The sequence below is a fragment of the Pleurodeles waltl genome, chromosome 9 (assembly GCF_031143425.1).
Source record: "Pleurodeles waltl isolate 20211129_DDA chromosome 9, aPleWal1.hap1.20221129, whole genome shotgun sequence".
In the NCBI taxonomy this organism is placed as follows: Eukaryota; Metazoa; Chordata; class Amphibia; order Caudata; family Salamandridae; genus Pleurodeles; species Pleurodeles waltl.
In genome coordinates, this window is record NC_090448.1 from 869,913,863 (window position 1) to 869,930,406 (window position 16,544).

General features: G+C 43.3%; 1 protein-coding gene across 1 annotated transcript in view; it reads left to right on the forward strand.

Annotated features, from left to right (window-relative positions):
* Positions 1-16,544, forward strand: part of LOC138260050 (cholesterol 24-hydroxylase-like) — a 145,798-nt gene that overhangs the window by 46,805 nt on the left and 82,449 nt on the right. The window contains exon 5 of the mRNA XM_069208151.1: positions 13,963-14,049. Within this exon, the coding sequence (XP_069064252.1) occupies positions 13,963-14,049 (87 nt within the window). The remainder of the gene's footprint in view (positions 1-13,962; positions 14,050-16,544) is intronic.

Sequence of the window (16,544 nt, forward strand, 5' to 3'; positions counted from 1 at the left end):
TCAATGGCAAGTCATAATAAGACCTGTAAAAGAAACAAGTATGATTTTTCTTGCAAGTAACATTTGTCATCTGAAATGTGCTCTCCTTTTTCCTTTACTTGTTTTATAATCAGCAGGACATTATTGGGGCCCTTTACTATAATTTCTGCAGGTTCTGGAGGACCATTTGGGAATCCAACCCACACCTTAGCAATGAGGTTTTTATCTACTGAATCACAGCTTCCCTTTCTTTGCACTGTCAGAAGAGATGGGGCAGTCCCCTTCCTCACCAAACCTCCATACGCTGCACTTATGACAGGTTGAACAATTCTGTCTCCAATCTGTATGAATAAATCAGCTTCTCCACTATTTAACAGAATAGCTTTGATTTCTATCAGTCCTGGTAACTTTTTTCTCCTCAATTGATCTTTGACTGTTTGTGGAACAGATCTCTGATGTGTGTGCTGACAAATAAGACATTGCAAAATCACAGTTTTTATCAAATCTAGGGGAATGTGCATCCCTCTAATCTCTGCCCACCTGTAAGTGGCTTTTTCTCCCAGGTGTCCACATTTCTGGTGTGCCCACTTAGCTATCCGAACCAAGTCAGAATTCTGGGTTGACACTTCTGCCTCTGAACTTTTGTCTTTGACGTCTGCAAGGGAATTGAACCTGCGTTCTAATGAGTCAATGGGACAATAAGCATCTATGACTTTACTCTGTTCTAACATTTCCCAAATTTCCTGCCACATCTCTTTGCTCCACATCTCCTTTGAATGAATGAACCAGTTATGTGCATGCCATGTAGGAAGCCAAATGGCTAATCCATTAGTAATGGACCAAGAATCAGTGTAAAAATGACACGTCCCAAGCAGCTTTTGCTTTAGAGCCAAACACACAGTGTACAACTCTGCATATTGGCTACTTTTTCCTTCTCCTGTGGTGGTCAACAACTTTTCATTAACTGGATTGTATGACACTGCTTTCCAAAGCCTTTTAGTATCAACATATTTGAATGGATCGTTAGTAAACCAAACATGCTTCCTATCCTCAGGGTACAAGAAATCAAATGGTGCACTCCATTTCACTGGTGACTCTTTTACCTGTGGTACCTTCTGCACTCTCTCCTCATCCTGTACAGGGGCTTGTGACACCTGTTTATATAGGGCTAAAGTGCCTGCCGGTCCTACTCGAGCCCTGTCCTGTATGTACCAGATCCAGTGTATGATACTAGCCTCTTGTGCATGTCCTATACAGTGAGATTTAGGTGAACTCATCACCCACTGCATGATTGGTATTTCAGGTCTCAGAATTACATTATGACCTAGTGTTATTTGCTCAGTATCTACTTGAGCCCAATAACAAGCCAAAAGCTGTTTTTCAAAAGGAGAATAGCGCTCCCCAAAGTCAGGGTGTTTTCTAGTCCAAAGTCCTAGGGGCACACTTGTCCTCCCCTGTTTTTGCCACATATTCCAATTTGCATATTGTCCCTGAACAGTTACATGTAACTCAATGTCTCCCTCTTGCACTGTACACAAGTCTAAAGTCTGTTGAATTATTTCATTTGCCAAATCAAAAGCACACAGCTGCTCTTCACTCCATTCAAACTCATGGTTTTTTCCTAGTTACTTTGTACCAAAGGGTTAAGATTTTACTCAGATTATGGTTATGCTGTTTCCAAAAATCAAACAATCTCATGAAACTCTGTGTCTCTTCCTTAGTGCGAATAGAAGCAAGCTCCAAAATCTTTTGTTTTACCTGTAACAACATCTCTCTATGTTGTGGATTACACTGAATTCCTTGATACTGCACATTTTGCGGCAGTACCTGTGTCTTGTCTGAATTAATTGTACACATCGTACTCTGCAAAAGTTGTCTGAATATACCGGTAACATCATCAACTTCTTGCTCAGTGTAATCTTTTAAAGAATGCATTTCAACTCCTGCCACAAACTGTGGGCTACTCTGCACACAAACTATGCTCTGCTCATGCAGCTCACACTGGCCCCCACCTTTTTTAACCTCCTCATTACTGGAATGTGAAAAGCCATATTCTCCTGTAACAGCTTGGTAGATTTCAGCTTTATTTTGTAATAACTTGTTCTGACTAACTTGCTCTTTTAATTTCTTATTTTCATATTATAACTGTTTATATCTCTCATACATTTTTCTGTAAGCAGACAAAAGTATCCAAACCCTCCTGTCAAGAACATAAGGGATATCATTCTGTTCAAAAAGCACCTTTTCTAAACATGAAAAAACATTTAACACTTTTGTTTTATCCAAGCACCCTTCCCAAAACTTAGAAAGTCCTGATAAACAAGAAAACAGATTTGCCAAAACATCATTAGGCATTTTAATTTCACATGCATTTTCAAACATGGTTTGCAGAGCTTCATTTAACTCTCTGAATAAAAACATATTTACACTTTTAAATTGTGCACTTCCAACCTCCAACCCCCCTTTTTTTAGACTGTCCGACCTACACCAAAATGTTTTGCTTTCACTAATGACCGAGCTGACAAAAATCTCTGGAATGCACTTCTCAGTTCAAAGAAGACATTTATTATTATTTCACCAAGAGGTTCCTAAAAAAGGAGTTTAGTCGATTGAAAGCACACGTTCAAAAATAGTCACAGCAATGGAAGGAAAATATACCAAAATGATTCTCAACTGCAATGTACACAGCAAATATATGTAGTTGTGATTATGCAAAGCAAAGAATGAAAGTAAAAATTCATCACAGTAGGTCCTCAACTTTCTCATGCCAGCAAGAAGATGACCCATTCAACTGTGAGAAAGAGATATGCACCCTCACGGGACAAATGTCAGGCATTTGACGTCTAATCCTCAAAGTTGAAAGAAACAGGTTGTAACTGGCCAGTCTCCCAAATTATTTCTCTCAAGCCCAAACCGTTACCTGCTTGCACTAAAAAACATCAGTCTGGTACATTCTTATCGTGCTGACTGCCTACCTCCTCCATATTATGTAATAGCTGTTCAGTGATAATATGTCCTAGCTCTTTGGTGAGAAAGAATACGAAAACAAGCACAGTTTACAATGTGAAAAAAAAATACGGTCAGCCTTTAACATGGGAGTGCCTAACGCTACGATAAAGTCAATAGGCAGCTAAACTGAATACAAAATGTAGTCTGGAATTGGTGGACACTAGATAGCTAATCCAGGTACAAAGTGGTGCAACACAAAATCAGTGGTCAAAATCACATATTTCACTACAATGGTGTATCTCTCATGAATGTTGTAATCTCATGCCAACCTGTGATATTTTGTATATGTGACTGGTATTTGAGATCAAGACTCCACAGTTGTTCTTAAATTAATTTATTTCTCAAAGCCAGTCAATTGCAATTTTTATGGAGGTTTTTACTAAATTCTAGTGTCTGCCTAGAGAAGCGCTTGGGATAAGGAAAACTGATTTAGTTATTTTGAGCATTTGATTTGTCATCAAATCTGTGCTGCCCTCGCAGTTTTGGGGCAGAATGGAACTGGCCTTTCATCGTCTGCTATAGCTGCTTACCAGCCCAGCTCACATCAAGGCAGCCCCCTGCCGCCAATCTTACCAGCACAGAAATAGGATGTCTAAAGTAGAAGTGGGCGTGTTAGCAACAGAGGTACACAACAGGATTGGCAGCTGCAGCCTCTGTCCGATCAGGGCAGATGAAGACTTATGCAGTAGTGTCCATGCTTCTGGGTACTATGCCGCCCTTGCATGGCTGCCATGTTAGGCACTCATGAGCCTCCTGTACCAGGGGCCTGGCAGACAGTGGCCTGTAATTCAGAGTGTGTGTGTTTTTTGTGTGTGTGTGTGTGTGTGTGTGTGTACAAGTCAACATATGCAGTGTCCGCCTAGTCAGCATCCTACCAGGAATTAAAAGATCAGTACAACTGATTGTTATATGCCTGGCTGAACAGGGATGGTCAAGAACCCTTGGTATCTCCCTGTCATGATTGAGGACTCTGTTGTCATCAACATGTTGATAAGAGATGCACCAGTTCCACCCTTGATCTTAGCTCAGCCTCCATGTCCTGCCTTATTTCAGCTTCTATTTACCAAAGGCAGGAATGAGGACCCTGGCATCTGTGTGCTTCCACCTGCCACTTGACCCTGGTTGATTTCACCCTCATCGAAGCTCCAGTCTTCTCAAAGCTAAAAGAATGAATTATGATTGTTGCCAATGATGGCTAAAATAAATAAATGTACACATCTGAGGCCAATTATTTTATGGGTTGGGGGTAGGGCAGACAAAAGACTTTGCTTGTTTCATGGTCATAGCGTCTTCAGGAGAATCCTGGAACCTGTACTTCCACCAGTGTGTGCGCCGTCACACTTTTCACATACTGTTCAAATTGACGTCACTCAATGGAAATTAAATAATTGTGCATACCTTGAGGTCATTATTTCCAATCGAAAAATAGGCAAAAGTGTTGATAGCAGACAGGCATAACTTATGATGATATTTGTGCAATTCCCCTGCAAGAAAGCTTGGATTGACGAACACAGACAGTTGTCAAGGAATACCCCGAGTGCACGCCTTCTTTGACAAAACTGAAATGTATGACTATTTCAAGACAGGGCTAAGAACATTCAGACATTAGCTAAAAAATGGACACTCATCACGCGGTGCTGTGGAGGCCCATATATGTCATGTGTGCATCAACACTGGTCTCTGTGATTAAACATTAGTGTAATAAGTAGCGGCAGTTCACATCACTTGGCAAATGTGCTTTGTCTGCTCTCTGGAGAGTACAAATGTGGTAGTGTCGGTGACATGGCACTTAAAGCTCTGCAAACCTCCTACTGAAGTATGCACAAGTGCATGTCGTGCTGTTTGAGCTTTAAGAACAATGGATACTCGACCATCCACAAATTAACTCACTCCTTGTGCATACAGTTGGGCAGGTCTACTCAAAGTGTGGGTTGTGACACTGTGTCTAACAGTATAGTGTGAGTATGTGTGGTGCTCATGATTGAACAGACTAGGCAAACACACTTTCTGAACAAGCTAGAGCATGACCATGGCCACCCCGCACAACTGCTTGAAGATGCTTTTACATATACTGTACATTTCACTATGTAGTGCTTCAGTTGCACACTCATGAAATCAACTTACGCTACACCAGTGTAGGCAGCAAAATGAAGATCCAGTTAGGCATGTGCACAGGCAGATTATGTTGGTCAAACATGAGTATCATCACGGAAAGGCCTAAACTTAGTATACTGATAGTCCTCTGTTCTGTGCCCACTCAAGGAAGCTTGGCTCAGCTGTGCAATTAAGGACCCGAGGAAGACAGCGCTAGCTTACTGGCTTCTAGGTACTGATGTCCCACAGCCATGGAAACTGCCATGCATGGCATTCAAAGTCTCCAGACATCTTCTGAACAGGACTGACCGTGCTACAGGTAGAGTATCAAGTGGAAGAGAGCTCTCTCCTGTCACATGAGTGCTTAGGAGAATGAAAGAGCCAAATCCTCATCTCCACTTTAGAAGGCAGAGGCATACACCAAAGTAGGTAAAGATTTTTAGCAGGATCCCAGAGCATTCAAACTAATCTCCTCCAACCTTCTGAGTTCTTACTGCCTTTCAAAGAGCCCCCATGTTTCAGGAAGTCAATCACCTAACAACATTACATATGGTCAGTGACAACCAACCAATGGCCTATGTGTAACATCACTGCTGTGGGTGCTAATTTATTTTGTAAGGGGACACGTAAGGGCAACCAACCATCTACCCTCATGAGGTCGAATGAACCTTTGAACTCAGATAGGTGTGAGTGTTTGGCTCTGAACAAAACGAAGTCAATTATAAACAATACCACATCATTAATCACCATTAGAGACAGTAATTAAAACACACCATGACCTATTTGGCCATGAATCACCACTCAAGTTTAGTAAAGTTCAAACATTTATTTGCCCTTTAGATTAACAATGCTAATATCATGTAAACCAATCCAAAACCAAATTATAAAGATACATGAATAACACAGGTTGACAAAACCTTCTAAAGAATCTCAGCTTTGACAGAATATGAATCATTAGGCACTCAAGAATCACCATACAGAATAACAGCAATATCAGATGCACAGTTGAGATTGAATACATTGAGTTAACAAAGATATATTATTCACAATCAGTTATTTTGCACAGCCAAAGTCAGAATGTGACATTCTAATTACTACCCAAATTAAATTAAGCAATTGGACTTCATGCAAAAAGAAAAAGAAGACAAAAATGAATTTGGAAAACATCTATCTATGGCACTAGCAAAAATAGCGGTTGGGTTTCTAGAATAGAAAAACATGAAAACCTGCAATAAAGACACATGCGCAACTTGTGTTATACCTCTCCTTAATGGGCTTAGCAGGCAGCAAAGTCTTCATCAGTTGAGCATCTTCATGGTCAGCTTCAGTGGGCAGTGACATATATGGGAACAATTCAGTAATGTTTGGCCTTAATGCATCTGAACTGTCAGTGTCACATAGCACATTATTTCACTAGCAGAAATAAAAGCACATCTGAACACAGCCAGGAACAGGGAAAAACTACACTCTAAACAGCAGGGAAGAATTCTGCATAAGACTGATCACAGCAAAGGACAAAGCAAAATCTCTTCAAAGCCTGAGCTTACATCACAACATTAAAGTCCCAAACAGTGACTAGACACTCTGCCATTGGTTAGACTATAGGGTGGTTTTGGACAGAACCAATTAAAACTAAAGCACGTTTCTTCATGTTGCACTTCTTGTGTTCTTTTCTCCCTCATTGGTTCCGCTCCTTTCACTGCCATCACCAGTTTCTGTCGAAATAAAATGTTTCAAACTGCATAAAACTATTGAAAGCCATTGTTTTCTGTGGAACACTATCTGGCAGGAACTAAACACATGTTTCACAATACAGCACAAGAACATTTCCCTCAGACATTAGATCATCACATAGGATGTTTCAGAAAAAAACAGAAAACTTTCCGCTGCCATCAGCATTTTCTAAGCATCACATTTATTTCATTATGAATTAGCTTAACATTGGCCTTTTAAAAAACACAGTAAAATGTGCAGTGTACAACATTTCACAAAACTAAAACTATATATTTTCTGAACATGTAATTATTATGTTTTCATTACTCTCAGTGAGTAAAACATAAAATACATTTAATTAGACAGTGATTTATTTTCCTTTTCAAAATATCTGTGTCAATTATCAATGTAGGCATCATTTTCATTTCAGCTTTGCACTTTCAAATGCACGTTTTCTATTAGTAATTTTCACACTCTAACACTGCCACTTGAGATGCTTACAATGGGCCCTATTAGCAAACGTATTTTCGGGTGTAAAACTTATATTTTTGGTCGAAAATACGTAACATTTACACCAAGCAGGAATTCACCGTAGGATTCCTGGAAGGGGTAAATGGATTTACTGCCGCTGGTCACTCCAACACGAGTGCGCAGAAATGTGCAGTCATAAATTCTACTAACTGGATGCTATAGTGGCTTTCCAAGGCGTGGTTTGTCTTTTAACTTTGGGAACACCCACAAACGTGTGTTTTAGGGCCATTCACCCGGCTCTTTCGCACCCTGCAAATGGATGGAACAGGAGGTCCCAAGGGGTGACCTCAATTCTATGTTCTAGCGAATTCCAAGCAGGGTGAATAGAACCCTGTCTGGATCAATAAAAACAGGTTTCTGGCACAGCAAAGAGACAGCCTGAATTTGATAGTGGCCTGAATGGCTTTGTGGAAATTCTTTAAATACAGTCACGATGAAGCAGCTCTAACAGATAAGTGTATAGTTTTACCATTCTGTAACACTATAAAATTGGCCTGGCCTGCCCAATTTACGGACAGGGAGGACTGGACAGGGGGAGGCTTGCACTTTAGCACGTAGAGCTAGCAAGCTAAGTATGAAATGCTGGCATGAAGCCAAAATCACTACCACAGTACTAGCTATAGTAATTGCTTCCACCTGATCCATTGGGCTCAGAAACTACAAATACATCAGTGAATGAAAAACATCACACATTACAACATATGTACTATGATATGGCCCATATTTATGAAAAAGTGGCGCAACAGAGCTGATGCGCCACTTTTTGTGCCCCCACCACCTAACAACACCATGGTTGCACCATATTTATAATACGGCACACCATGGCAGTCGTTAGCATAATAGCGTCAACATTTTGAAACATTTTGACGTTAGTGTAGCAAAGTGCAGGGAGGACCTAGGTTTCTGTTGGTGCATCATTTTAACGCCTGATCTGAGCAGGCATTAAAAATGATGCCAAAAATGGCACAGTGAAATCTTTTACATTTCACTACCCCATTTTTGCGGGCATCCTAGAGCTGGAAGACCCCCTGTGCATATATTATGCCTGGAGCAAGCATAATGTGGCGCAAGGGGTTACAAAGTGGTGTAATGCATGCATTGCGACACTTTGTAAATATGATGCAGGGAAAAGGACACCTTAGCGCTGCCTTAATGAAAGAAAACAAAATGACACTGAGGCAGCGCAAGGGACTCTTAATTATGCTCCTGTGTCTCTGAATCCGTGCCACACTCTAGATGTGGTTGTTGTTGAGACAAAGCGACTTTCAGGAGGCACGCTGACTGTGCACCACAAAGAGGTAGTGCACAGTCATTGTGCAATCGTAGGCCACCCCTGCAAGGGGCATCGGGAGTACTATGGATGGACCAGACATCCACCTGTAGGCGGGTTCATTTACTCACTGCACCGAGCAGTAAGAGGTATTTTTTCCCTCATTTCAAAAGCAGGCTTTGCCCTACCTGTTCTGCGAAAGACAGACCGGCTGCTTCAAACACCAGGGCTGCCTTTCACTAATGTGCTGCCCCCCAGGGCAGGCATCCACGAGTTTGTGTCTGCCCCAGGTGGCAGCGTTTTATCTGTAATGGGATGTACTGACCAGGTCTGCTCCCGTTGCACCTATTTAAAGTGCACCGCAGTGTAGACAATGGCAATATGCTCTGCATATAATACAGCCCCTGATGTACCTGTGATCTTGCTAGGAGGTGGGGTAGCTCCACACTGTCATCTTGATACTAGAGGTCTTCTAACCTTACCTAGAGTTGTGGATAGCTAACTAGTGAGTAGATAAGATCAAGGGAGCCTTGATCCTCAGGGACTCTGCTGTAGTTTCACCAAATGAACTGACAGGCTTTAGGTCCTTGGTTGTATGAAAGGTCCAGAAAGGGGCCATCTGCGCTCTATATCATCCACTTAGGTTGGTAAACTTATATGCATCTCTTACTTACTGCCTTGAAGAAGTTTGTGGATCTAAGCTTCAGCCGACTGCTCTTCACATCTAGCCATGTCCGTGGCTGCAGATATTGTCAAAGTCCAAGGAAGCTGCATGCCCATCGCTCAACCAGCCTAGTGCAGGACTTTCAAGCCCTTTAGTGTCTCCCAGTGTTCTGCCCCTTTTCCTGTATAGTACTCATCCATGATTGGGCCCTCCTATTGCAGTAATCTAACACACCACCCCTTTTGGAAACAAGCAAAGTCGACATCGACTATTTAACATCACAAGTCCCTGGCAGGTTTACAGCAAATCAGTCCCATGCTGACATGATCATTTGTATCCGAATTTAGCGTACACAAACCATAGGAACTCTCTGGCATGCAGTAAGTAGTTATGCTTCTCCATTCATCTGGGTACACAAATTGTAGGTGCTTCATAGATCCTGTGCACAAAAACTACACCCCACAGCCATGCACAAACATATCTGCTCTCCAGCTATGGCTGGACTGGCCTATAGGGCAATCAGGCAGTGTCAAAGGGCAGACTGACAGGTTTTATGGTCTGTAGGAAGGTTTTTACTGTTGATTTCTGTTATATTACCACAAATATTGTCTGCAGTAACCACAAATGCATAACGTCTCACATACTGCAAAACACCTATACAGCTAGTCTTTACAAATTTAAAACTGTCCTGATTTATAAAGGCGGGCCATGTTTTTAACTTTCTATTTTCAAAATGGGGCCACTTTAATTTGGTGCCTGGGCCTGTATCTGTCATAGTCTGACCCTGTCTCCAACCACTCTGTCCTGCAGTTCATAGGGAAATGACTCTGCAGTTTTTACCTTGAGCCTGCTTGTAAGACTCTTTTGTTTACAAAAGGAAAGGGCTTGGAGCCCGCCTGTTGTTTACCATTTGTTGGCATCAGGGACCTTCTTCTTTGCAGTCTTCTAACTGAACAGGGCACTGCAAACGTCACATTCATTCCTCACAGTGGAGCAGGGACCAAGAATAGATAGATTCATCTTACTCTGTGCCCGTCCGCTGCGCCATACATGATTGAGGTACACGTTTATTCTTTTTATGAACTTTTAGAGCCATGCAAACAAAAGATGTGTGAATGGCAAACACGTGCCCAGCAGGGAAAACAAAATTGTAAAGAATTGTTTTCTTTCGTTAACTTTCTTTTCTTTTACCAAGTCTGTTTTTCTCACTTTGCGCTTATCTTTTCTCTTCAGGACGCTGTTCTCAAAAGATGACGGTTATCTTGTTCTAAATATTGCAAAGCAACATTGTTTCTTTATTATGTGTAATTTCTGAAGTGACGTTTTAACACATAATCGAGCAGTACACTCCAAACCGCCCCACTCCTGTCAGCCCCCCTCCAATCCACTCCAATCTACCATACCTCACCCCACACCAGTCCACCCCAGTCAATCCAATCCACCCAGACCAATCCAATCCAATCCAATCCACCCCACTCCAATTCATACCACTCACGTCAATCCAGTCCACTCCAATCCACCACACTCCAGTCCTCCCAACTGACCCCAATCCAATCTGCCCCACTCCAATCCAAAAAAATCTGCCCCACTCCAATCCAAAACAATTTTCCCCACTCCAATTCCAAACAATTTGCCCTACACCAGTCCAAAACAATCTGCCCCACTTCAGTGTTCCCTACTCTAATCCGCCGCACTCCAATCTGCTCCACTCCAGTCCAAAACAATCTTCCCACTCCGATCCATCCCACTTCAATTTGCCCCACTCCAATCCAAAACAATGGACCCCACTTCAATCCATACCACTCCAATCTGCCCCACTCCAATCTTCACTATACCAACCTGCCCCCACTCCAATCTGCCCCACTACAATCAAAAACAATCCACCCTATTCAACTCTGCCCCACTCCAATCTGCTCAACTCAAATCCGCCCACTCCAATCTGCATCAGTCCAATCCAACTCACACAAATCCACCCACTCCATCCCAATTCACTCCAATCCAATCCACCTCACATCAATACAATCCGCCCGAATCCAGCCCAATGCAATCTTCCCCACTCAAATCCAAATCACCTCACTCCAGTCCTCGCGCCAATCCAATCGACTGCACTCCCTGGCAATCCACCCCACCCCACGCCAATCCAATCCACCACAACCCACCCCACTCCAATCCAAAACAATCTGCCCCACTCTAATCCAAAAATATCCATCCCACTCCAATCCAAAACAATCTGCCCCACTCCAATCTGCTTCACTGCAATCCAAAACAATCTGTCCCGCGCCAATCTGCCTCACCTCAATCTGCCAACTCAAATCTAAAACAATCTACCGACTCCAGTCAGCCCCGATCCAATCCACTTCACCCCAATCCACCCACTCCATCCCAATTCACCCCACTCCAATTCACTACAGTCCACCCCACTCCATTCCAATCCACCCCATACTAATCCAATCCAGCCAAATCCAATCTACTCCACTCCAATCCAATCTACCTCACTCCAGTTCAATCCACCTCACCTCATCCAGTCCACCCCAATGCAGCCTACTCCAATCCAGTCCACCACAATCCACTCCAATCTGAGCCAGAACAATCAACCCCACTCCAATTCACCCCACTTCAATCTGCTCCACTCCAATCTGCCCCACTCCAATCCAAAACATTCTGCCCAACTCCAATCCAAAACAGTCTGCCCCACTCCAGTCAAAAACAATATGCCCAACTCCAATCCAAAACAATCCATCCCACTCCAATCTGCCCCACTCAAACCAAAACAATCCACCCCTCTCAAATCTGCCCCACTCCAATCCAAAACAATCTGCTCACTCCAATCCTCCCCACTCAAATCCAAAACAATCCACCTCATTCCAGTCCATTCCACCTCCCCCCAATCCATTCCAATCCAGTCCACTGCAGTCCCATCCACATCAATTCAATCCACCTCACCTCAATCCACCCCACCCCACACTATCCTAATCCGCCCCACCCTATCCCAATCCACCTCATTCAAATCCACCCCAACCCATTCCAATCCACTCAATCCAATCCACCTCACTCCAGTAGAGTATCCATCCCGCTCCACCTCACCCCACTCCACCTCACTCCATTCCACCCCACTCCAGTTCACCCCACTCAATCCACCCCACCCAAATCCAGTCCAATCCACCCCACCCACTCCAATCCGCCCGACCCCACTCCAGTCCACTCCATCCCAATCTAGTCCACCCCACCCTAATTAATTTCAATCCACCCCACTCCAACGTAATCCACCCCATCCTGTCCACCCCACCCCAGTCCATCCCACCCCACTCCAATCTACCCCACTCCAATCCACCTAATCCATTCCAATCCATTCCACCCCAATCCAAACCACCCCACTCAAATCCACTCTACTCCAATGCACCCCAATCCAATCATCCCCACCCCAGTTCAATCCACCCCACTCAATCCCATCCATCCAGCCCACTCCAATCCAATCTGTCCCACTTCAATCCAATCTATCCCACTTCAATCCAATCCCCCTACTCCAGTTCAATCCACTCTAACTCCAATCCACCCCACCCCACTCCAATCCATCCCATGCCAATCCAATTAAATCCATCCCACTCCATTCCAGTCTACCTCTCTCCAGTCCAATCCACCACACTACAATCCAATCCCGACTCCACCCCACCCCACTCCAATCCAACATATGCCAAACCATTCTAATCCATCCCTTTCCAGTCCACCCCATTACAATCCAATCCACCCCCTCCAGTCCAATCCACCCCACAGTATAATGTACTCAACTCAACCCCACTGCAAACCACCCCACTCTAATCCAATCTACCGCACCCAATCAAATCCACCCCACCCAACCCAAACCAATCTAATTCACCCCACTCCAAATCACCACAAACCAATCCACCTCACCCCATTTCAATCCACCCCACTCCAAACCACCTCACTCTCATACAATCCACCCCAACCCAACCCAAACCAGTCTGATCCATCCCACTCCAATCCACCCCAATCCATTCCACCTCACTGTATTTCAACCCACCCCACTCCAATCCACTCCATCCTGTCCACCCACTCCAATCCACCACACTCCACTCTATCCAGTCCACTCTACCCCAATTCAACCTACCCCAATATACTCTAATCCAATCCCCTACTAATACGAACCACCCCAACCCACCACACCCCACTCCACCCTCCTCCACGGCACTCCACTCTATGACACTGCACAATACAACACTCTCTGCCACTGAACCAGTGAACTCTACTCCTCTCCACTCAACCCTATGAGACTTTTACTCTCTCTACTTCACTCTACGGCACCCTACTCAAACAAAACCAGTCTGAGACATTCTACTTCCCCACTCCACTCTAGGACACTCCACGCCACTAACTTTGATCCATGCTGAACAGCAGCCACACTGATATACAAAATGGCAAAAACACATTGCCAAAGCCAACAGCTCTTGTATATGCAAGACCCATTGGCTCCGCCAATGCTTATTTTTCGTTATTGTTGCCTTATTTGTTTAATGTAAGCTCTCGTCTTAAATCCTGTTACCCAGAGTCCTGTAGCCTGCTTTCTGGTAAAGAGTTTAATATGAATAAAGATGCGCTATCATGTTACTGTAGAAATTAATATTTGTTGTAGAAGTTTAGTAAGCTATATGTTCTATCAAAGTGTGTTTTTTCTTTTTACATTTAGATTTATGGGTAAAGGATTATTAACAGATACAGATCATGAACATTGGTACAAGCAACGCAGAATATTCGACCCAGCATTCAGCCGGATGTAAGTATTCAAGAATTTCAAATATTTAATTTACGGAGACTGTTTTAAAAACAAATGTTCAGTCCTTACCTTTACTAAACAACTATCACTGCCTTTTTAAGGAAATTTATCTTTATAAATGTACATTTAATGCACAGTTTGTTTGATAAGCAAAGTCATGAATGTAAAAATAAGCATCTTCTTTCAATCCGTTCTGTACGTTCCATCTGGAATACTTGGGGCTGAAGCACCGCTTGACCATCACAGATAAATCTTCCTGTTCATAAGATAGAGAAAATTGGAGGTCTCCGTTTAGCTGCTGTCATAGTGCATCACAGGTTGAAGAAGCAAACGCACCATTGACTCATTGATAAATATATCTTGTATGCAAAGTTCACTATGGGATGGGGTGGGCCATCAGGAATGTGGATTACCCTCTAAGGATCTCTTAAACCAGCATTTTACTAAATCCTGAGCCTGTCTCCGTAGTTCGGGATGAGAATGTACTGGTTAAGATGGCGCACTATGTCAGGGTTATGGCACTACAAAGACCACACACTAGAACATTGTACACAAGTGTTCTACGGATGCAGATTGCTCAGCACTATCACTGACCAAGAGAATAGACAGACTACACCTGTGGACGGATGCGGAGCTTGCCATTGTGGGCGACAAATATGTCGGGGATGAAGTGTGGTCTTTATAGTAGCTCAAGGAGCCAATTGACCTCGAAGTGGGGCACTTCTTGCTCCATAGGTCTCAGTTTCGTCAAAGTCGGGGCGTGGTGGCGCTGTGGCACTGTGGAACACCCGGAACATGAATACCTACCCTATGTATTCCTAAATATGGGCTGAACTACGGTGGCCACATTACTGTGGCCACATTACTGTACAGAGATTTGTTGAAAAGGGTGCCGCTAGACTGGGAGCTGTTGTGACAGCCATGGGAAGAGGACTTAGGGGACCAATTATCTTACATGACTTGGAGGAGGAGACTAGAACATACACCCAAGGTTTCCAGAAATTCTTGCTTTAAACTCATTCAGTTCTACTACTTACATGGGGCATGCTTATACCTGCTCAGAGAAGGCGGGCGATGATCTGGAAATCAGCCAGTGACCCTATATAAATGAGGGTTTGAACTGGTGTAATGGACTCAAAGCATGAGAGAAGCATTTCAGAAGGAACAAAAATAGGGGTGTGGGTGTGTAGGCTGCCAATTTTGCCCGCTTGGGATGCTCTTCTGGTGGCTTTCCACAGGCTGGGTCCTAGAGGGCAGTCCATAGAGGGGTAGACACTCCCAGGGGTTTCCTCCCCAACTACAGCGGCGCAGGTATTGACTCTGACTCCGACAGCGTCCCCTTGAACTTTTCACAGTATGATGGTATGAGTGCCTCTGGGTTGTTGGATGTGTGGATCTGATAGTAGGGGCATGGTTCGTTTAAATGCTGAAACGGGGACTTTTTACACTCTATCCCCATTGTTCGAGTCTGTGTAATGAGAATCCCCTGTTGGTCCTCTTTTATTGTGCCATTATGATAGCTACTATGTCACCAGCCACTCCTGTATTGATAACTGTGTGCCATTTGGATCGCCTCCATGTACCTCACTGTGTTGTGGAAGCTAGTATGTTCTGTTTGATCAAAATGCAAATAAAAATATATTTTTAAAAAAGAGAGATGTGCGGGCCAAACATAAAGGATGTTATTAAGAGGATCATGGATTTTCATTCAATATAAATCACCCCATCAAATCCTCAAATGAGTTTCTAATTACAAGGGCATTGGTAACTCTGGGGCTGAGGAACAGCCATGGGATGAAGTGGGACCTTGAAGGAGAGCTGGTGTTCCAAGATAGCCCCCAAGTTGGGGCCCGTGAAACAGACACTGGGAAAGAGAGCACTGGGGATGTCCCCAAGACTCGAACCAAATGGAGGCAGCGGTGTCACAAAGAAGTACCTGGATCTTATTGACATTCAATTTGAAATGGTTGTTTGTTCATCCGAACTGAAATATCTTTGAGACAGTTCTGAAAAGCCTACTTGAACTTCAGTGCCTTTGAGCATAGTTACAAGATCAACTGGGTGATAAAATGAAACAGTGAGCACAGGCAGACATTGAAGAGTGTGAGAGATGATCCTTGACAGAAGACAAAAGGAGGTTTTAAAAAAGGTAGAGACTGCAATCACTCACTCTGTTCCTGGTCAAAAAGAATCGATTTAAGGGAACACCCTTCAGAGTCACGTATTGCAAACATGAGATGTGGATATACTGCCCAACTATTCAAAGCTACTAATAAGATTTAAAAAGAAAAAGGCAGCTCCTCGTACAGTTCTACAGAGATAGGTATGATCAAAAGATTCAGTGAGGATTACAAATTTCTTCAACGATTGAGAACATAATTAATGCAGTACATTAGTTGGACATTGATTGAAAGTCAAACAAATCAAATATTTATTTTAGGAACAGAAAAGTGCATTCCAACAATTGTCAAATATAGATTGGGAACACAGCGGAA